Here is a 20166-nt window from a genome sequence, read left to right on the forward strand (position 1 = left end):
CTAAAATATTAGAAAAACTATTCAATAACAGGTTAGATGCATTTGTAGAAAAGCATAAATTACTCTCTGACTGTCAATATGGGTTTAGATCAAACAGATCTACATCAATGGCAATAGTTGAAACAATAGAGGAAATCACAAATGCCATAGAAAAGAAACAATATGCAATGGGAATATTTATTGATCGAAAAAAAGCATTTGACACAATTAACCATGATATATTAATCAATAAAATGGAAAAGTATGGAATCAGGGGAGGTGTATTAGATTGGCTTAAAAGCTACTTAAATAAGAGACAACCGTTTGTGAAGTTGGGGGATTGCTGTTCATCATGTTTGGATATTGCTTGTGGTGTCCCCCAGGGGTCAGTGTTGGGGCCAAAACTGTTCATCCTGTATATCAATGATATATGTAAAGTGTCTACATTATTGAAATTAGTGTTATTTGCTGATGACACTGATATTTTTTGTTCAGGGGATGACTTAAATCAATTGCAGGAAGTCATTATGGAAGAAATGAGTAAACTAAAAACTTGGTTTGACTATAATAAATTGTCATTAAACCTGACTAAGACTAAGTTAATGCTGTTTGGAAAGAGGACACGTGAAACAAGGGTGCAGATACAAATAGATGGGGTGGATATTGAAAGGGTTTTTGAAATAAAATTCCTTGGAGTTACAATTGACGATCAAATTAACTGGAAATCGCATATAAAACATGTACAATATAAGCTGTCAAGAAGCATCTCAGTAATAAATAAAGCAAAGCAGGTTCTGGATCACAAATCACTCCACATTCTTTACTGTTCATTAGTTTTACCATATTTAACCTACTGTGTGAAAGTCTGGGGGAATAATTATAAAAGCTCATTAAATTCAATAACTATACTTCAGAAAAGAGCTGTACGGATCATCAACAAGGTTGGATATCTGGACCATACTCACTCACTATTCTTACAGTCAAAAATATTGAAATTTAATGATATTATTTTGTATCAAACTGCACAAATAATGTATAAAGCCAAAATAAATAAACTCCCAGGAAGCATTCAAAAATTGTTCATCACATGAGAGGGCGGGTATAATTAAAGGGGGAATTTAAATTTCAAAATGCTTAGTTATAGAACGACCATTAAAAGTTTTTGTATTTCAATTTGTGGAGTGAAATTATGGAATGGTTTGAATGATGAGTTAAAGCAATGTCCAAACAAAAACCAGTTTAAAAAGAAGTACAAGTACATGGTATTCCAGAGGTACAGAGATGAAGAAGGGCTTTGATATTGGGTTGTTTGTGTTACAGAAGAGTGTGGGGCTACCCATTGAGGCAGTGGTGTTGTTGTGGTGGCATGATACCATTTCCATGATCACTAGTGGTAATGATGTGGCTATGTATGTGTGTGGTGTGCATATGTATGTATATATCTATGATGTATGTACAGTATATACAAGTTCATTACGTTTGTACATTGAGTGAATAGGTAGTTTTAGCTCAGAGTAATTTATGATTTAAAGAAAAGGGGTGGGATTAAATAAGTGTAAACTTCTTCTCACTCCTTTTCAAATATGTAAAAAAAAAAAAAAAGAAAAAATGTCCAATGCTCATTTGTTTTTGTTTTTTATTCTCCTTTGTTTTCATTTTGTTATAATGGCTGTTAAGGCTATAGCACTGTATTGGATCAGGCTTGCTCTTGTTTTTATGCATATTTGAAATAAAAATATATCAATCAATCAATCAAATAGTTTTTGGCCATATCGCCCAGCCCTGTTTGCAGCATTAATTTTTTATTTCTCTCCTCACTCCATGCAAAGAATCGACAGCGAGATATATTGATATTGTTTTATCAGCCCACTCCTATGTACAATCCAAGTTGTATAATAATGTCCCTGTCTTTACTTGTTTAGTGTGTTTTACACTTAATCAGTGACCGTGGCTATTAGAGCATACTTGCCACATCCCGATTTTCCCGGGAGAGTCCCGAATTTTAGTGCCCCTCTTGATAATCTCCCAGGGTCACCATTCTCACAAATTTCTCCCGATTTCCACCTGGACAACAATGTTACCACTAATGTAAGGTTTGCACCTGCGTCCTGCACACAGCAAATCTATGCCTCACACTAAATCAAATTCCATCTGAACTGTAAACGAAATAAACACATCATGTATTCTGTATGATTTTGCAATGCAACTGTGAGTGACAAGTGGCCACAACAGATAATGATCGTCAACACTGTTAAATTATTGTAACGTCTGTGCTTTATGGAGGACAGGAATTCCATTGAACACTTTGAGCAAAACTGTTTATATTTATCTGTAACCACACCAAAAACATTCGTAAAAAACTTCTACCTAGCAAAACTGGTCATTGACAAAGTTACAGGAATGTACACTTTATCCCATGCTTACATCTAATTGTGCAACTAAATGTGATCTCTGAAAGGGGTACAAATTATTTCCTAAGCAGGACTCCCACCCAGATTTACAATACTAGTAGCTCATTAAAAACAATATTGTTTTTGTTATTTTCATTGTAAGTGGGCCAAATCATCTCTGTTGAAAAATAATCTCATGGAAATGACTGCTCTCATTTGATTTCAATTATGTCTGGTTAGGGGAGTGCTTCTGAAATATTTTCTGTTATGCCCCCCCCCGCTCTCCATTATGACTATAAATAGTATAATTTGTCTATAAAATTGTTGTAACTATACCTCTGCATAACATTGTAAGCTTGTTAACATTAAAGGAACCAACACAACGGTCTTTCCTCGTCTCCCAACATGGTTACAGTGAAACCGAGTTTTACATACGCTTCATCATATTCTGGTACGGCAATTATATATATATATATATATATATATATATATATATATATATATATATATATATATATATATATATATATATATATATATATATATATATATATATGACACTTCTCCCTTGTGAACCTTTTGAATAATGTACAAAAAAAATAAACAAGATTGACAGAGTAGCGATAGCATAAAACGTCTTTTACAGGATGATTACAGCGCCAACAAAAGAATATGTTTGATAAAGACACCTTTCTTTTGCTCCTCTGCAAGGACGCCACTTAAGTTTGGTGTGTAAGTACTGCAAATGCAGGTTTTTTTTCATGCATTTGTAATGGATTACATACAACAGCTCCAAGTGCCTCTTTCTTTCTGTGCTCTGTCTGAGAAGATAATTCCCAAACAACCCCCTACATCATATGCCACTTGTTTTCCACGGCAATTGAATACTCGTCAGAGACTCTGCTTTCCACTTGAGGGCTAATGCCTGCAGCGACAAACAGCCAAATGGCTTTCAACGCACCATTGACAGAAGGATGCAATGGATAGAGAGAGAGCCTCTCCATGCTGTGCTGCTGCTAAACAACCCTGAGTACCTGTAATTGTGGAGCTGCATTGAAAAACCTGTCAGCCTGAAGGCTTCTGTTTTCAATGGTTTGAAGTGACAAACTTCCAGTGCCTGTCTGTGCTGCTAAAAGCACCATTAAAAGTTGTCCCATTTAAAGTAGGAGTAATGCTGCACAAAAGCGCTGTGTCAGTGTGATGTTATCAGTAGTTTTCACCCTCAAAATGGCTGTTGTGATAATCAAACATGGCCATTCACCCTTCAGACCTCAAATTATAGGCCTGGAAAGTGATTACATTTGAAAAGGAAGCCGCTCATTTAGGAGTGTAAAATAATATAATGGCAGTATTGAGCAGCTGAAAGGCTAGCGTGTTTGTGACATGGCGTTATTGTCATTAAATCGGTGTTTCAGCCTCAGAATTAATTTGAATAAGGCCAATGATTTAGGAATGTTTAACAGATAATACAGCTTGGCTCTTCAAACATCTGGTGCTGTGGATCCTGATAGAAGAAGGCGCTGTCTGAAACTTATGTGTTTCAGTATATGGCAAATCCATTTTTAAATACTTTTTAGTAGGGCTGCGGCTATTGATTATTTTAATATTCCAGTAATCTATTGATTAATTTCTTTGATTAATCGAGTAATTCGACAAAACACACTTTTATGTCTTTGCTTGAATTTAACTTTAATTAAAGAAGGATTTTTTTCTAATCACATTTCTTCTTTCTTCTTATAAATGCACATTGAAACATCACTAAAAGATTACAAAAACATGTAGCCTAAAACGAAATATAATAAACGGATAATAATGAACGAAACTAAACAAAAATACTCTGAACGTATGTTAATTGACTGACAATGTGTTGAACCATTTAAGACATACATATTTGAACATATTAATTGGGGGGGTTTGATCTTTGGACAAACATCTCATTAGGATTAACATACAAACTGTAGATATTAACATGTCACATGTGTTTTATTAAAACAGCCGTTATGCAAGTCAAACAAATAAGATGGCGTTAGACTTTTGTTTATGCTTGTTTACTGCTCTAAACACAAAGGGTGGTTTTTGTTAATGCATTATCAAGGTTTTGCTACTGTGAAAAAAACTCAGCTCTCTTTCACCGCGATGTCCCCATGCTCATGCTCACTATCCCCCACATCTTTGAGGCATCTTTTTTGTCACTTCGCTTCTCAGCACTCCGTTTCCGCCACATAAAACTCGGGCTGGGCGATATTGCTAAAAACTGTTATCACAATATACGTTTTTTCTATTGATCGATATCGATAATTATGTTTTTATGGCTTATTTATAAGCCTGCCAATAAAAACAGTAATGCAATTTCCAACTTACTAATGGTGCTATTTATCAGTGGAGAAGGTGTCTGGTAGCCAGGTATGATGAGCGCAGCTAAGGTGGTACAATAAATGCAGTCAATTTGGTGTTCCTTTCAGTTTTGAGACACTAGATGGTAGTAGTGTATAAGCTCTTGAACACTACACAGAGTAGTTTGGGAAGCAACTATTTAAACCGACACATTGGAAGTGTCAGGGTGTTGCCGCACTGTCTGCCTTAAAACCAACAAAACTAAAGACAAGTTTCTGTTATTGAGTTGATTCATCAAGATATCACTCCATGCAGAGAATCCACGCTGCCACAGAGAGACAGAAAGACTGCACAACCAATATTGGTAATTGATACTGTTACGTGATTGGCTGTTAGCCTGTCCCTCCCATTGCTCAGTGACACTTCCTGTTTGCTGGGTTCCTAAAGCGCGAGTGACTTTATGCAACGAATCTTGCTTCATGAATTCTGTTTTCTTCCAACCAAAAATATACATTTAATATTGAATGTTTTTTCGAATGCATTTTATATTGATATTATGTGTCTATCGCGATATGTATTGATATCATTTCAGCCCAGTTCTAAACTATGAAACAGACCACAGCAGTGAAAGTACGCACCCACAGCGCGACTCGCAGCACCTGCACAGTAGGTGCATAACTCTCGTGCACTCTTTTGCAGAAACAATGTCTGCATATTTTAACTTCCGGGTAATCCATGTGGGCTGGATTTTTAACTTTTGTATTAATTAGCCTAATTAAAGAAATTGTTGAAGCAACAAAATACAAATCAAAGTTTTTTTGTAATGCAATTAATCGATTTAATTGAAGAATCATTGCAGTCTTATTTCAGCATATGGCAAATGGATTCGTAGACACTTTTAGAACCATATGGTCGCTTTGTTGTGGTCAACAAATCGATGCTGGTTCTCATGAATGTCCATTGTGTTTGCCTTGGTGTTTCTCTGATAGTGCAGTATGTCAGCATGCGGCGGTTTGCTATGCCCTATGTTATTTCTCTTGTAGCCATTTTCCAAGGAAGCGGTATGATGGTGAAACACTCATGCTATTGTGTGTCATTGTATGCAGCCCCCGCTAATGACGATGGTTTATGAGTCTCCAAAGAGCCCCCTCTCATGCACGTCGTCTTTTTTTCAGCCTCCTTTCTCACTTACCCACTCCCTGTTATCCCTCATTAATTTCCTGTGCCGATCACATCGACAGGCTGAAAATTCAATTTAATGACCTGCCTCTGTGCTGCACCTAATATGATTTTACAGGCTGTTCTGGTCAGGACCCCGGCCTAATTTACATAACGATCATCCCTGCCAGATAGCGTTGTCCCAGCAACAGAAGAGGCGAGGAGGGGGATAAGTGAGGAAGCAGGGGAAGGGTGGGTTGGGGGTGTAATGTGTAGTAAAGATTAGCTGGGAGGGCTGTGAGCAAGCGTTGGCAGAAGAAGGGAGGCTGGATGAAGAGAGACAACAGTGAGCCTTATAGGTCAGGCAGACAACAGAGATAATTATTTGCCCTGCTGCCCCTCCTCTTCCGCCGTTCTCGTCTTGAGTGACACAACATGTTTTGAAGTGGCACCTCCTTTCTACTCACACCCATTTTCACAGTTAAGCACGTTTAAAGTTGAACATGAGTGGAATGCGGCGCACACACCTGCTGGGATTCCACACTTAATCTCTCAGAATCAATTAGTTCACCTCCCCCAGTTCCGTCAAACCACATTGCCTTAGTGTCAAATCACAGCATTTCACATCACAGTTTCTTGCTATCCCTCTTTTTAGAGCTTTTCAGCTCCTCTTCATCCCCTCCTCCTTTCTATGGAAAGTGAAGATTAAAAAACTTAAATGGGCTTGGGAGGAATATCTTGGGACTTCCAAGTGCTTTAGGCTGGCACTGCAGCCCATTTGTCCAGAAGCAGCTTTATAAAGTACTCCAGCTGCATGAAACCCTGCAGCATCGTCTTGCTCTCCCAGCTAATAATCTGTGGTCAATACCAAAGATGCCGCTGATAGAGAGAGAAAAAGAGAGAGAGTTAAAAGGCCTGCTTCAGCCTGCCCCAAGCACTCTATGGGCAGTAATTATGAAGTATGGACCTCATTAGTTTCTCTCCAGCCAGATGGCATTAACATATTTCAGCCTCTTAATTAAATAAAGGCCTCAGTCTAATGGAGGCGAGAGAGCGTTGGACTTTATTTTGTTTTGGGCAAACCCAATTTAGTTAAGGGGTACCGGGTCTATCCAGCTGGACCACACAGAGATTGTTTTGCACATAGACAAATACACACTATGTTTTATTGTTTGCAGTCTGTGCTCACTGTCTACCCATGACTGCCTTTCTGATATTTTGTTTCCATTGTCATGCAGACTGAAATTGCCAAACGCCTCAACGCAATCCTCGCTCAGATCATGCCATTCTTGTCACAAGAGGTAAGTCTCACTTGCAAACTACTAAAATGGGACAACTGGAGCAATTTTGTTTCCAGGGTGCACTTTAAAGTCGCCCATTATCTGTTTTAAAATGTAACATTGTATTAATGAATGAATACATTTAAAATATATATTTTTAAATATTTATATTAATAAACATGACAATTAAGAATTTTACATTATTGTTTTAAAGGGGTCATATCATGATTTTTTTCTACATTTAAAACGCTTCTTTGTGGTCTACATCAGTGGTCCCCAACCACCGGGCCATGGCCCGGTACCGGTCCGTGGATTGATTGGTACCGGGCCGCACAAGAATTAAATGTTTTTATTTTTTTATTAAATCAACATAAAAATCACAAGATACACTTACAATTAGTGCACCAACCCAAAAAACCTCCCTCCCCCATTTACACTCATTCACACTCATTCGCACAAAAGTGTTGTTTCTTTCTGTTATTAAGATTTTTGGTTCCTACATTATATATAAATATAGATCAATACAGTCTGCAGGGATACAGTCCGTAAGCACACATGATTGTATTTTTTTATGACAAAAAAAAATACAATTGTAAAAATAAAGGCTAACGGCTGTCATCTACATTACGTGCGACACCGCAAACGTAATTGAGGATTATTTAAATGTACTTGTCCACTGCCAAACACATTAGGCACTGATCTAATTAAAAAAGTAGTTTTAAGGAAAGTATATTGTGTTTTGCTGGAAGACGGTGACACAGTTGTCTTACATTATGAGGCTAAGCTGGCTACACAACAAACCGAGCTAACATTACTAAAGACCACTCCTCTTGACAAAATGTGTGCAGTTCAGCTAAATGTGTTGGTTCTCTGACATGGACTTGTTTCTTCAGCATTGTCCATTGTCCATTGGGAAGGCCATTCTAAAACCTTAATTCTAGCCTGATTTAGCCATTCCTTTACCACTTTTGACGTATGTTTGGGGTCATTGTCCTGTTGGAACACCCAACTGCACCCAAGACCCAACCTCCGAGCTGATGATTTTAGGTTGTCCTAAAGAATTTGGAGGTAATCCTTCCTTTTCATTGTCCCATTTACTCTCTGTAAAGCACTAGTGCCATTGGCAGCAAAACAGGCCCAGAGCATAATACTACCACCAACATGCTTGACGGTAGGATTGGTGTTCCTGGGATTAAAGGCCTCACCTTTTCTCCGCCAAACATATTGCTAGGTATTGTGGCCAAACAGCTCAATTTTTGTTTCATCTGACATCACATGGACAGAGATAAGGCCTTCTGGAGAAAAGTTATGTGGTCGGATGAAACAAAAATATGCTTGCAATATGTTTGGAGGAAAAAAGGTGAGGCTTTTAATCCCAGGAACACCATTCCTACCATCAAGCATGGTGGTGGTAGTATTATGCCATGAGCCTGTTTTGCTGCCAATGGAACTGGTGCTTTACAGAGAGTAAATGGGACAATGAAAAAGAAAGATTACCTCCAAATTCTTCAGGACAACCTAAAATCATCAGCTCGGAGGTTGGGTCTTGGGCGCAGTTGGGTGTTCCAACACCCCAATGACCCCAAACACACAATGGCTAAATCAGGCTAGAATTAAGGTATTAGAAAGGCCTTACCAAAGTCCTGACTTAAACGTGTGCACAATGCTGAAGAAACAAGTCCATGTCAGAAAACCAACAAATTTAGCTGAACTGCACTAATTTTGTCGAGAGGAGTGGTCAAAAATAAAACTAAAAGCTTGTGAATGGCTACCAAAAGCGCCTTATTGCAGTGAAACTTGCCAAGGGACATGTAACCCAATAAGTATTCCAGCTAAGTAGCTATACTTTTGACCCAGCAGATTTGGTCACATTTTCAGTAAACCCATAATACATTCATAAAAGAACCAAACTTCATGAATGTTTTTTGTGTTTTACGTGCTCCAATCACTCTATCACAAAAAAATAAGAGTTGTAGAAATTATTGGAAACTCAAGACAGCCATGACATAATGTTCTTTACAAGTGTATGTAAACTTTTGACCACGACTGTAAGTTCCTGGCTAACTTTTTTGTTTTGTGGCAATGTGCCTTTAAGAAGTCGCTCCAAGTGTGTATGTAAACTTTTGACCACGACTGTACTTCTTCAGATGAGACTTGAGGTTTGAATAGTGTCCTGAGTTGGGTAAAACAACCCATTTTCAGTCTTCGTGTCGTACCTTGGTCGTACCTCGTTTGGACGACAAATGCTTGAACGATAAATAAAATGGCGGATTCCCACAAAGACCTTTGGGTAAGCCTTTTCCTTTTGTTTAAAGATATCCATAGACGTCACAGGTCAGGAAAAATGTCACCGGACTGACAAATTCCAAACGGACCATTTAGAGGATGTAGAGAGATTGTTTTTAAAAAATCTTTGCAATACATCCAAGCTTTGATTTCACATTTTCAGGACTTATGCAAATCACACATAAGCAGGTATCAATATGTTAGAAAATGTGGTTTTGCATTATAAGGCCTTTGAAATATATTAATGTTTTGCTCAGTTCTGTTACCAGATAGCAACTTTTGGTAATTGCATCACCTTCTTCGTACCTATATGAAAAATGTTCATTGTAAATTCACTGCACTTAACCTAATAATTGCATTAAGCTTAGGGCTGGGCGATATGGTCTTTTTTAAATATCTCGATATGTTTAGGCCATATCGTGATACACAATATATATCTCAATATTTTGCCTTAGCCTTGAATGAACACTTGATACATACGGTATAATCACAGCAGTATGATGATTCTATGTGTCTACATTAAAACATTCTTGTTCATACTGCATTAATATATGCTCATTTTAAACTTTCACGCAGAGAGAGAGAAATCACAGCTACCGGTAAGTCACTTTAGCAAAAGTGTATTTATTAAACAGTTATTAAGCAGTGGCACAAACATTCATGTCAATTCCAAAACAGAAAGTGCAACATTGTCAGAGACATTTTAAAACAAGCTATAAGTGAACTTTTGTGAATGATGTCACTAAGATGACATTTCAAAACAACACTAAATTAAAGTGCACTTTTTGTACAGAACACCACTACAATAGTTTAAAACAAATAAAGCACACTTTTGTGCATGATGTCACACAAGATATTTCAATAAGTGTCACATAAAAATGAGCTGCATATCAAATAGTATATGTCCTACGGTGTTGATGTGGAAATAGTTGCTTCGGCATTTAGTTGGTGTGGCACCGAACGGAGATGTTGACATGTAAAGACATATTCCCGCTTGAAGCCAAACCACCGTCAGACGATGGACGCCGTGCTGTTTTTCTTGGGAATTAATTATTCCTCCATTTGTTACCAGATTCGCACCTTCTTTCTCTCGTATCACCACTCAAACCACACCGTTAGCTGTTAGCATCACAGCTAGCGTTACCATGTCGTTTCCTGTCTGCTCCGCGGGAGTGTGTGACGTTGCTCACGTGACAGTATGTGACGTATGTAAGAAGGTGCGCTTGTTTTAAGTGTCTGTGAGAAGGATAGACAGGAAAGAGTGAGAAACGCATGCAGTTTAATGCCCCGCAGCTAAAAGCAACTGCGTGAGAACGTATACTCGAATATCACGATATAGTCATTTTCTATATCGCAGAGAGACAAACCAGCGATATATCGAGTATATCGATATATCGCCCAGCCCTAATTAAGCTAATGCTTGCATTACTTTCACAGTAACATTTACAGTAATTTATTGTGAAATAGCTTTACGGCAACTGTGGAGATGTGATTTTACGCTTAATTACTATAAAGTTAGAACTAAATGCTGTAACTTCAGAAATCTATTTTTATATTTAATAACTATCTAATTTTAACAGCATAGCGCCAAATATTGTACAAGAGTGTGGAACGTAGTCTACGGAACCCTTTAAGAGACAAATAAGTTTGAATTTACTGTAGAATTACAGTATTGTACTGTGAAATAACAGTTAATTGCTGTGAAATTTTAGGATATTGTAATTTTTACAGTCAGTTAGTATTTTACTGTGAAAATATAATGTTAAATGCTGTAAAACCCTCATATTTTTTTTACAGTGTAGAGACACTTAGGAGAACTTTTTCATATTTTTGGGAAAAAATTCATATGGCCCCATTCCTGGGCGGATCTCGCGTGAGCGGTAGGTGAGGGGGTTAATCGTTTTGCGATGCAGTCTGCTGAAAATGATGGAAAGCGCCACTCTACATATCAACTGATGCTGTGGTCAAAGTTTGAATTGCTACAAAACACATTTTAAGATATTCAACACTGTACTGCCGTCTGGCGGCTGAAGTAGACGTCCATCCATCCATCCATTTTCTACCGCTTATCCCTTTTGGACTGCACCGTCCAATCCGTCACGATTCATGTGTCAGGCAAACCGTGACGAATGCCCTTTTTGTTGTGCAAAGGTTGTGGAATACCGTATTTTTCGGATTATAAATCACAGTTTTTTTTATAGTTTGGCCGTGGGTGCGACATATACTCCGGAGCGACTTATGTGTGAAATTATTAACACATTACCGTAAAATATCAAATAATATTATTTATCTAATTCACAGAAGAGACGAAGCAAATATCAGCAATCATCATACACACGTCAACAATCGTCACACACACGTCAACCAATAAGAATTCGGCGGGGGAGGGTCATGGCAGAAGTGTATTGTGGGTCATGGGATGCTAACTGCTATATGCTATATGCTACTGCCGTAGCTATTAAAATGGATCATATCAACATTGGCGGTAACTTATAAAAACTGAGAAGGGCTGAACAAAAATGGCACCGAAAAGGAAATCATATGCTGCAGATTACAAATTGGACGTAGTGAAATATGCAGCAGAAAACGGCGATCGAGCAGCAGAAAGAAAGGACGCTAGAGGCGCATACCAGGAGCTACAACGTGGATGAAGATTTAATCGGATTTAGCGATCAGGAGTGACAGATTGTTTGGTAAACGTATAGCATGTTCTATATGTTATAGTTATTTGAATGACTCTTACCATAATATGTTACGTTAACATACCAGGCACATTCTCAGTTGGTTATTTATGCGTCATATAACGTACACTTATTCAGCCTGTTGCTCACTATTCTTTATTTATTTTAAATTGCCTTTCAAATGTCTATTATTGGTGTTGGATTTTATCAAATAAATTTCCCCCAAAAATGCGACTTATACTCGAGTGCGACGTATATATGTTTTTTTCCTTCTTTATTATGCATTTTCGGCCGGTGCGACGTATACTCCGGAGCGATTTATAATCCGAAAAATACGGTAAAATATGTTATCTTGCAGAAGCTTCATCTACTCAAGTAAAGTACATGAGTCGGCTAAGGCAGTTAATGTCTTATATGCCGCAACATTCTTATTTTTGAGCCTGCAGAAATATATAATGAACGGATTAGAAAAATACAGATGTATTTTCCATGACTGATAGATTCTGTTTGTTGTGTTTTTTGTAGCATCAACAGCAGGTGGCTCAGGCTGTTGAGCGGGCCAAACAGGTGACAATGACTGAGCTGAATGCGATCATCGGGGTACGTGGACTTCCCAATCTGCCTCTCACTGTGTGTATATCCCCTCTTCTATCTTTTTTTAAAATCTGACCTGAGGACAGGGGCAAACCTGCATACACAGAGGAGGGCTAGCACCCTAAAGACACAAAGATTGTAGCAATTCTAGCGTGCTACATTATCCTTGGAGGTTGCTTTGTATATAAGACAACCCTGGGAAAGGGCAATATATTCAGGAATAATGTATGTGTTATTAATCAGAAATTATTTTTCATTTACCTTTCCTGTAATGGCATTTGAACATTCGGACAGAATATCCTCTTCACTTGTGCAGACTTGCCCCGGTCTTTAGTGTAGTTTATTTTGGCTGGAGTTTACAATGTTTGCCATGTATTTTAAATGCAGTGCTCATGCTGTGGTCAGCATACAGCACACTGTTTAAAATGTGTGTGTGTGTGTGTGTGTGTGTGTGTATGTATATGTATATATATATATATATATATGTATATATATATATATATATATATATATATATATATATATATATATATATATATATATATATATATATATATATATATATATATATATATATATATATATATATATATACACAGTTATGTTCAAAATAATAGCAGTGTGTTCAAAAAGGTGAGTAAACCTCAAAATTCTTCAAATAAATTGTATTTTAATGAACACAAATGCATTGGGGACACTGCACATTCTATTTCAAAGCCAGAAAATTGGAAAAAAGTAATTTAATTTGACAATATTTTACAGAAAGTCAAGAAATATAAAACAAAAATGTACTGTAAAAACTAAGAAAGGCTTGCAGATTCAACTTTCCTTAGAATTATTAATTATAATTTGGTTGCATAACCACGGTTTCTGATAATCTGTGGCACATGGAGTCGACCAACTTTTGGCACCGATCAACAGGTATTGCAGCCCAGGACAATTGTACTGCGTTCCACAATTCCTCTGCATTTTTTGGTTTTGCCTCATGAACAGCATTTTTTTGTGTCAGCCCACAAGTTTTCAATGGGATTAAGGTTCGGGGATTGTGCTGGCCACTCCATTACTTGAATTCTGTTTGTCTGGAACCATGATTTTGCTCGCTTGCTGGTGTGTTTGGGGTCATTGTCTTGTTGAAACACCCTTTTCAAGGGCATTTCCTCTTCAGCATATGGCAACATGACTTCCAGTATTCTGATGTACTCAAACTGATCCATGATCCCTGGTACGCGAAGAATAGGACCAACACCATAGTATGAGAAACATCCCCATATCATGATGCTTGCACCACCATGCTTCACCGTCTTCACTGTGTACTGGGGCTTGAATTCAGTGTTTGCAGGACGTCTGACAAACTGTCTGTGGCCCTTAGACCCAAAAAGAACAATCTTACTCTCTTATTTTATTTTTTATTTATTTTATTTTTTTTTTTTTTTTCTTTTTTCTTACTCTCTTAGATTAAGATTAAGATTAAAGTACCAATGATTGTCACACACACACTAGATGTGGTGAAATTTGTCCTCTGCATTGGGGAGCAGTGGGCAGCAGCGGCGCCGCGCCCGGGAATCATTTTGGTGATTTAACCCCCAACTCCAACCCTTTGTTGCTGAGTGCCAAGCAGGGAGGTTATGGGTCCCATTTTTATAGTCTTTGGTATGACTCGGCTGGGATTTGACAGCCCGGCCCCCGAAGTTTGGGGACCCCTGTTCTAGAAGGTTCAGTACATACATACTGTATATATATATATATATATATATATATATATATATATATATATATACATACACACACACAGTTACATATTTCAGCTCAGTAGCTTTCCTCCATAGTCAACCCAATTGAGTAGTGAAGTCAGGATGGACATTGTAATCACAGCTGAGGCTGTTTTGAAGCTTAACGTTTTGTGTATACCTTGACGTGTGCTGTTTGGATCGACTGCAGTGTTTGCTGTCTAACTGAAATTATTGCCGTCTCTTTGATTCAATGTGGCGCAATTTAAGTGAGTGCTCTTTAAACCTCAGTAATTGGTCTTTTAATAGCTACAAGCCAACAAATATGCATTCTGCTCTCGTCAAAAAGACCTTTTTACTGATGTGGTCCTCCATCTGCTTTTATTTAAGCACTAGACGATTACTAATAGCCAGCTTGGACCCAGATGTAAAAGTGACCCTTTTGATTAGTCCTATGTAGCAGAGGTTAGTCAGTGGTTAGCTGGTCCCACTGGCAGGGGGTCACGCCTAATGAGAGTTGGATAGTGCAATTCCATTAAACTAAATGAGCCACGAGCACAACCCCCCAGTTTTAAAGATAATTACTTCCTATTTCCCCTTGAAAAGGGGTCAGTCTGTCCGCAACAGGGTTGACCTTTCTTTAATTACAGATGGGTAGGAACAGACAAAACACAGGCAGACCAAAAAAAGCCTAATTATTTGGTTACAGATGTGGCAGGTAATCAATCTCCCTTCAGAGAGACTGTGGGATATGACATTAAAAGATTGGCAGATCCTTAACAACATGTAAGGACTTTGGTGTGCCACAAGATGTGTATAAATGCCACATTTTCCATAATGTGCATGAGAAGCCACTTGTCATTGTCTCCACATTTTGCGGTGTCTTACACAACTTACATCGCACACATTGTTATATTATTCAACACAAAAAACATCTATATTCTGTGTAGGGGTTTGCCGATTTATTGGCCACCGATCAGTATTGACTGATTTTCGTTCAAGTATGTGATCGCCATTGCAGATGAATGCCTTTCAATATGGACCACAAACGCTGATACCCTTGGGCTGATTTTGTATTTTTCTGTAGTCCCCCAGCTGACAAGCTAGCAGCTAATTGTGTATCTCCATACACAGTATGGCGCCGCACCCCTAATCTAATAATATCACCACCATTACAGCAAATGAACTGCATTTCTTAGTAGCCTAAGTGTCATTATTATGTACATTATTATTAAAGGACAAGTAAGGCTGCAGCTAACAATTATTTTTCTATCGATTAATCTATAGATTATTTTTTTCGATTAATCGGTTAATCTATGGATTATTTTTTCGATTCATCTATAGATTATTTTTCCTTTTACCGATTATTTTTTATTTTATTTTATTTAAAATGAAGATGAAAAAACAAAAGTAGGCCAGTTTTTTCAAAAGGCATGGCTTTTATTTACACAAAAAAAAGTATGGCCACTCAGTCAACATTGACAACAACATGACAAAATATTCTGTAACAATGTAAACATTTAAAACTTTTAACATTTAACAAAATTAAAAGTAGCTTATTTGCTTTTTAATGTGCAAATATAAAAGTAAACATCCAGTGCAAATCTTAATATTCTGCAATAGTATAAGCATTTCAAAAGTAAAAGTATTGCTTATTTTGCTTTAAAATGTGCAAAAATAAAGATAAACATCCAATACAAAAAAGTGCTAAACGAAATATTCTGTAACAACAGTGTAAACATTGCAACAAAAGTGAAAGTATTGCTTATTTGCTAAAATGTGCAAAAATAAAGATAAACATCCAATACAAAAAAGTGTCAATCTAAATATTCTGGAGCACTGTAAACATTAAGTATTGCTTTTAAAATGTGCAAAATAAACATCCAGTCCAACACAGTACACAATAACCAATTCTACTCATTCCAGTGAGTGACTAACAGTTGTAATGAAGGAAGGTTAGCATGTCTACTTGCTTTGCTTCTTTTCTTGTTTACAATATTCCCAGCAGCTGAAAATAGGCGCTCAGAAGGGGTCGATGTGGCTGGAACTGAGAGGTAATTAGCCTTCACCTCAAACCAGGACTGCGAGCGAGCTGAGCTGCAGTTTAAGTTTCTAGTAGGTCAACGGGCTCATAGTGATGTTACTAGTAGTTGACTGGGAGGTGTTTATTATCATTTGGGGAGAGTCCGCTGCCTGATGCTCACCTGCTAAACACCTATCTGCTCGACGCTAAAGCGCTGACTACATGCGCTATGAATATGCACTGCTGATTGGCTGATAATGCTTCGTGTGTACCAATCAGATGGTTGTGTGGGTGGGACAATGCTGCGTGTGTACCAATCAGATGGTTGTATGGGTGGGACAATGCTGCGTGCTGAGACAGAGGCAGAGGAGCAAAGCAACTTGTTAAGACGTTAGCAGCTAAAGTTAGCTTTAGCTTAGAAACTCGTTCGGTACACCCCCGTACCGAACCGAAAGCCCCGTACCGAAACGGTTCAATACAAAACACATACCGTTACACCCCTAGCAGATACAAATGACACATTCATGTTTTTGTGTAATGATGACAACGTATGCTAACGCGGACGATTGACTAGTTGATGGTTGATGGTTTTCTTTTCAAATGTTCGTTCATAGCCGTTGTGCTGCTATGATAGGCCATTTCCGCTCGACACAGTGTGCATACAACAACATTATTAGGCTGTGTATTGAAATACTCCCACACTTTTGACGACTTTTGGCGTGCGTTTTTCCCCTCGCTCGCACAGTCTGCTTTGCGCTCCGCCATGACGGTAGTGTGACGTAAATATGCGACGCGTCGACGCACAAAAACGTTGTCGACGTATTTACGTAACCGATGACGTCGACTACGTCGACGCGTCGTTTCAGCCTTAAGGACAAGGCTAAACCTGTTATACACTGAGAACTTGTCCCACGCCTGTTTCTGCAAAAACAAAGTACTGGCAACACTTTTCTTTTCTTTGGAACAAACGCTCTAGTTAGTGTTAGCAATAGCCATATTTTGAATCACCGCTAAGGAACTAATGGGGCGGGCCGGGGCTACAGAAGCTCATGATGGCAAAAAGTATGCCAGAGGAAAAAACAAAATGTTTTTATTTTAAATCACCTGCAACAAAAAAACTCAGATTTATCGATACAATTGATATATCGCCCGGACCTATGATCAATACTAGAGAGATTAGATTGATACATGTATATTCTCATAGATTTAGATTGGTCAGATCTAGTCTGACTAATCCAGTCTGACTAGATCTGACCAATCTAAATATAGCAAAGTCTTTGACCATGAACAGATGAAGTCTACTGGATGAAAGCGAAACGTCTTCTAAGACAAACCAAACAGTCCTGTTGTGATCGATCGATTGAATGCCCTGATAATGCAATGACCTGGATGAATGAGAACATCCATATAGGCACATTTGTATATGATAAAAAAATGAACTAATTTAAATATTGTCTTGATATTGATAAACCGTCAGTAGCACTCATCATACATACATTAAAAAATGTACGGTTTGTACATGTAGGCCTGGGCCGATAGTTAATAAGTCAATTAAACTAGCATTTCGAAAACTACTGCAAAGTCATTTGTCATGTCATGTCGGTGTTCCTCACTCAGAAGCTGCCCGTTTTTTTTTTTATATATGAACTGTTATTACGTCTGCTTATACTTCAGTGTTTATATTGTTACTTTGCAATTTTGGTTTAAAAACGTCCTAACTTAATTGTCAGTTAAGTGTTTCATTTGTGTATATTTGAGCCCCCCAATGCCTCCTTAACATATTGTATTGCTTTTAGTTGTGATTTTTATTCAAGTGCAACATTTTGCCCACAAGTATATTTTCTTGTTAATATGTGTTTGTTCTACTTAACTTTGGGATTTAAGTTTACATTACAATGGTAAAATATATGAGAAATACACGTTTATTGCATTTGAAAGGATATACATCCATTTGTATGTATTATCACAACATCAATGGTTAATTTAGTCCCTTAAAAATAATGGCAATAATATCGTTTATCTGCAATAGTTTGTAGGTCAATATATCGTCAAGCAAAATTTGTTATCGGCCCAGGCGTAAGTGCATGTGATCGGTTTCGGCCAATTTCCCTCATGGATGATTGATCCTAATGGATGATCTTTAATTATTTGTGTTGGATGTTAGAATCCTGTATTGAATTGAAGCTTCAGACTGATTGAACTGATTTGTGAAAAAAAAAATTTGCTAAACCATTTTTCAACATAATTCATCAAATGATTGTAAAGATAATAGTTTGATTGATCAAAAATTAAATGCATTTGTAGTGTTGGCAACCCAAACATGTTGAACAATGTTAAAACGCTCAACACTAAAACAAAGAGGTGGTGTCACACCTGTTTTTTTCATAATTTACTTAACTTCCTGAACATAGCACAAGATTGTACTCAGATAATCGCTGAGTAATTTCCTCATGTACTTCATGAAAATTCCAGCCTGTGGAAACTGCTACTACTTTAATTGGTTTTCTTTTTTAAAATGTTTTCTTCTTGCGCACAGCAAATCTCTCTCTGGAAGCTTTGCGTGCTTACTTTTATAAAGGAGCTCATGTTACCATACTATTCGAATGTGTGGGGTTATATGCTTCCACACATTCACGACAATAGGTTTGACATGAGTTTTAACCAACATGCCTGAGATCTAAATCTAAACAATGTATGTACTTGGTAATGGCAGAGTCCATACATGGTTGTATCTTCATCTGCCTGAATCTCTTCTTGCTGTCCCTTCTTGATCTTTTCGCAGCAGTAGCCGCCTCACTTTTCCACCCTGATGGTCAGAAATCACTTGTTCTATTTAAAACGGTTTGCTTCCAACCTAAGATTGATCTATTTTCAAAATACTCTAAAAGACAACACCTGACTTGTGTGCGTGCGTGTGCGTGTGTGTGCGTGCTTAGATATTTCTGGCCTTTTTTTAACATGGTCACATCACAAGAACATATGATTATATTGAACTACAAAGCAATGACACAGCAGCTTAATCAGCACAAACATTTGCTGTCTGCTTGTGTAATCACATCAGTCAGGTGTTTTTAGGTAGGTAATGTGGTGATCATTGTCTCACTTGTTAAGCCAGTCTAACAGCTGCCTTGTGCTGGTGTTGATGCTTGCTCTGTTCTGCTCGGCTCTGTTCTGCAGGGAGTTGGCTTTGCTTTGCCTAGTTAACTTTAATTGCCTGTTTCCTGTGGAAGTTGCTTGAGCTGCAACGGCATTTACGCATAATGAAAAAAGATAAGAGTAAAAGGAAGCTAGGTCTTTACCCATGAATATTGAATTGGAAGCAATTTATTTCAGTCTCCCCCATTCCTATCTTCTCTTCTCTTCCCCACCCCATCCTCACCCTTTTCCCTCACTCGCCTGCCCAACCACATCTTGCTAATGAGGCTTCTTGATAACGATCCCCACACGCTTTTCCTCATTAGGCACACTGAATAGGAACGTCCCTGCCCGAATCCCAAACTTGCACTCTTTCATTCTCCACTCTTTTATTTATTAATTCTGTCTCGCTGTCTCGATTTTCTCTTTTGCTGCTTTTTGTTTTCCATCTCAAAGGTATGCTTTTGCCTGCACACTAGGGCTGGACAATTATGATAGAAATGATAATCACAATTATTCTGATTGATATTGTAATCCCGATTATTTACACGGTTGTTCATTAATTTGAAAACATGAGTA

The 20166-nt window shown here is 37.8% G+C and overlaps 1 protein-coding gene across 5 annotated transcripts in view; it reads left to right on the plus strand.

Moving 5' to 3' along the window:
- tle3b (TLE family member 3, transcriptional corepressor b) overlaps nt 1-20166 on the plus strand; it is a 75549-nt gene that overhangs the window by 18919 nt on the left and 36464 nt on the right. For 3 of the 5 annotated variants that reach the window (XM_062031852.1, XM_062031859.1, XM_062031874.1), the window contains exons 6-7: nt 7100-7162; nt 12634-12738. In XM_062031852.1, coding sequence (XP_061887836.1) covers nt 7100-7162; nt 12634-12738 — 168 coding nt within the window. The remainder of the gene's footprint in view (nt 1-7099; nt 7163-12633; nt 12739-20166) is intronic. The other 2 variants (XM_062031867.1, XM_062031884.1) reach the window with 1 other exon arrangement.

The sequence above is a fragment of the Entelurus aequoreus genome, linkage group LG02 (genome assembly GCF_033978785.1).
Source record: "Entelurus aequoreus isolate RoL-2023_Sb linkage group LG02, RoL_Eaeq_v1.1, whole genome shotgun sequence".
In the NCBI taxonomy this organism is placed as follows: Eukaryota; Metazoa; Chordata; class Actinopteri; order Syngnathiformes; family Syngnathidae; genus Entelurus; species Entelurus aequoreus.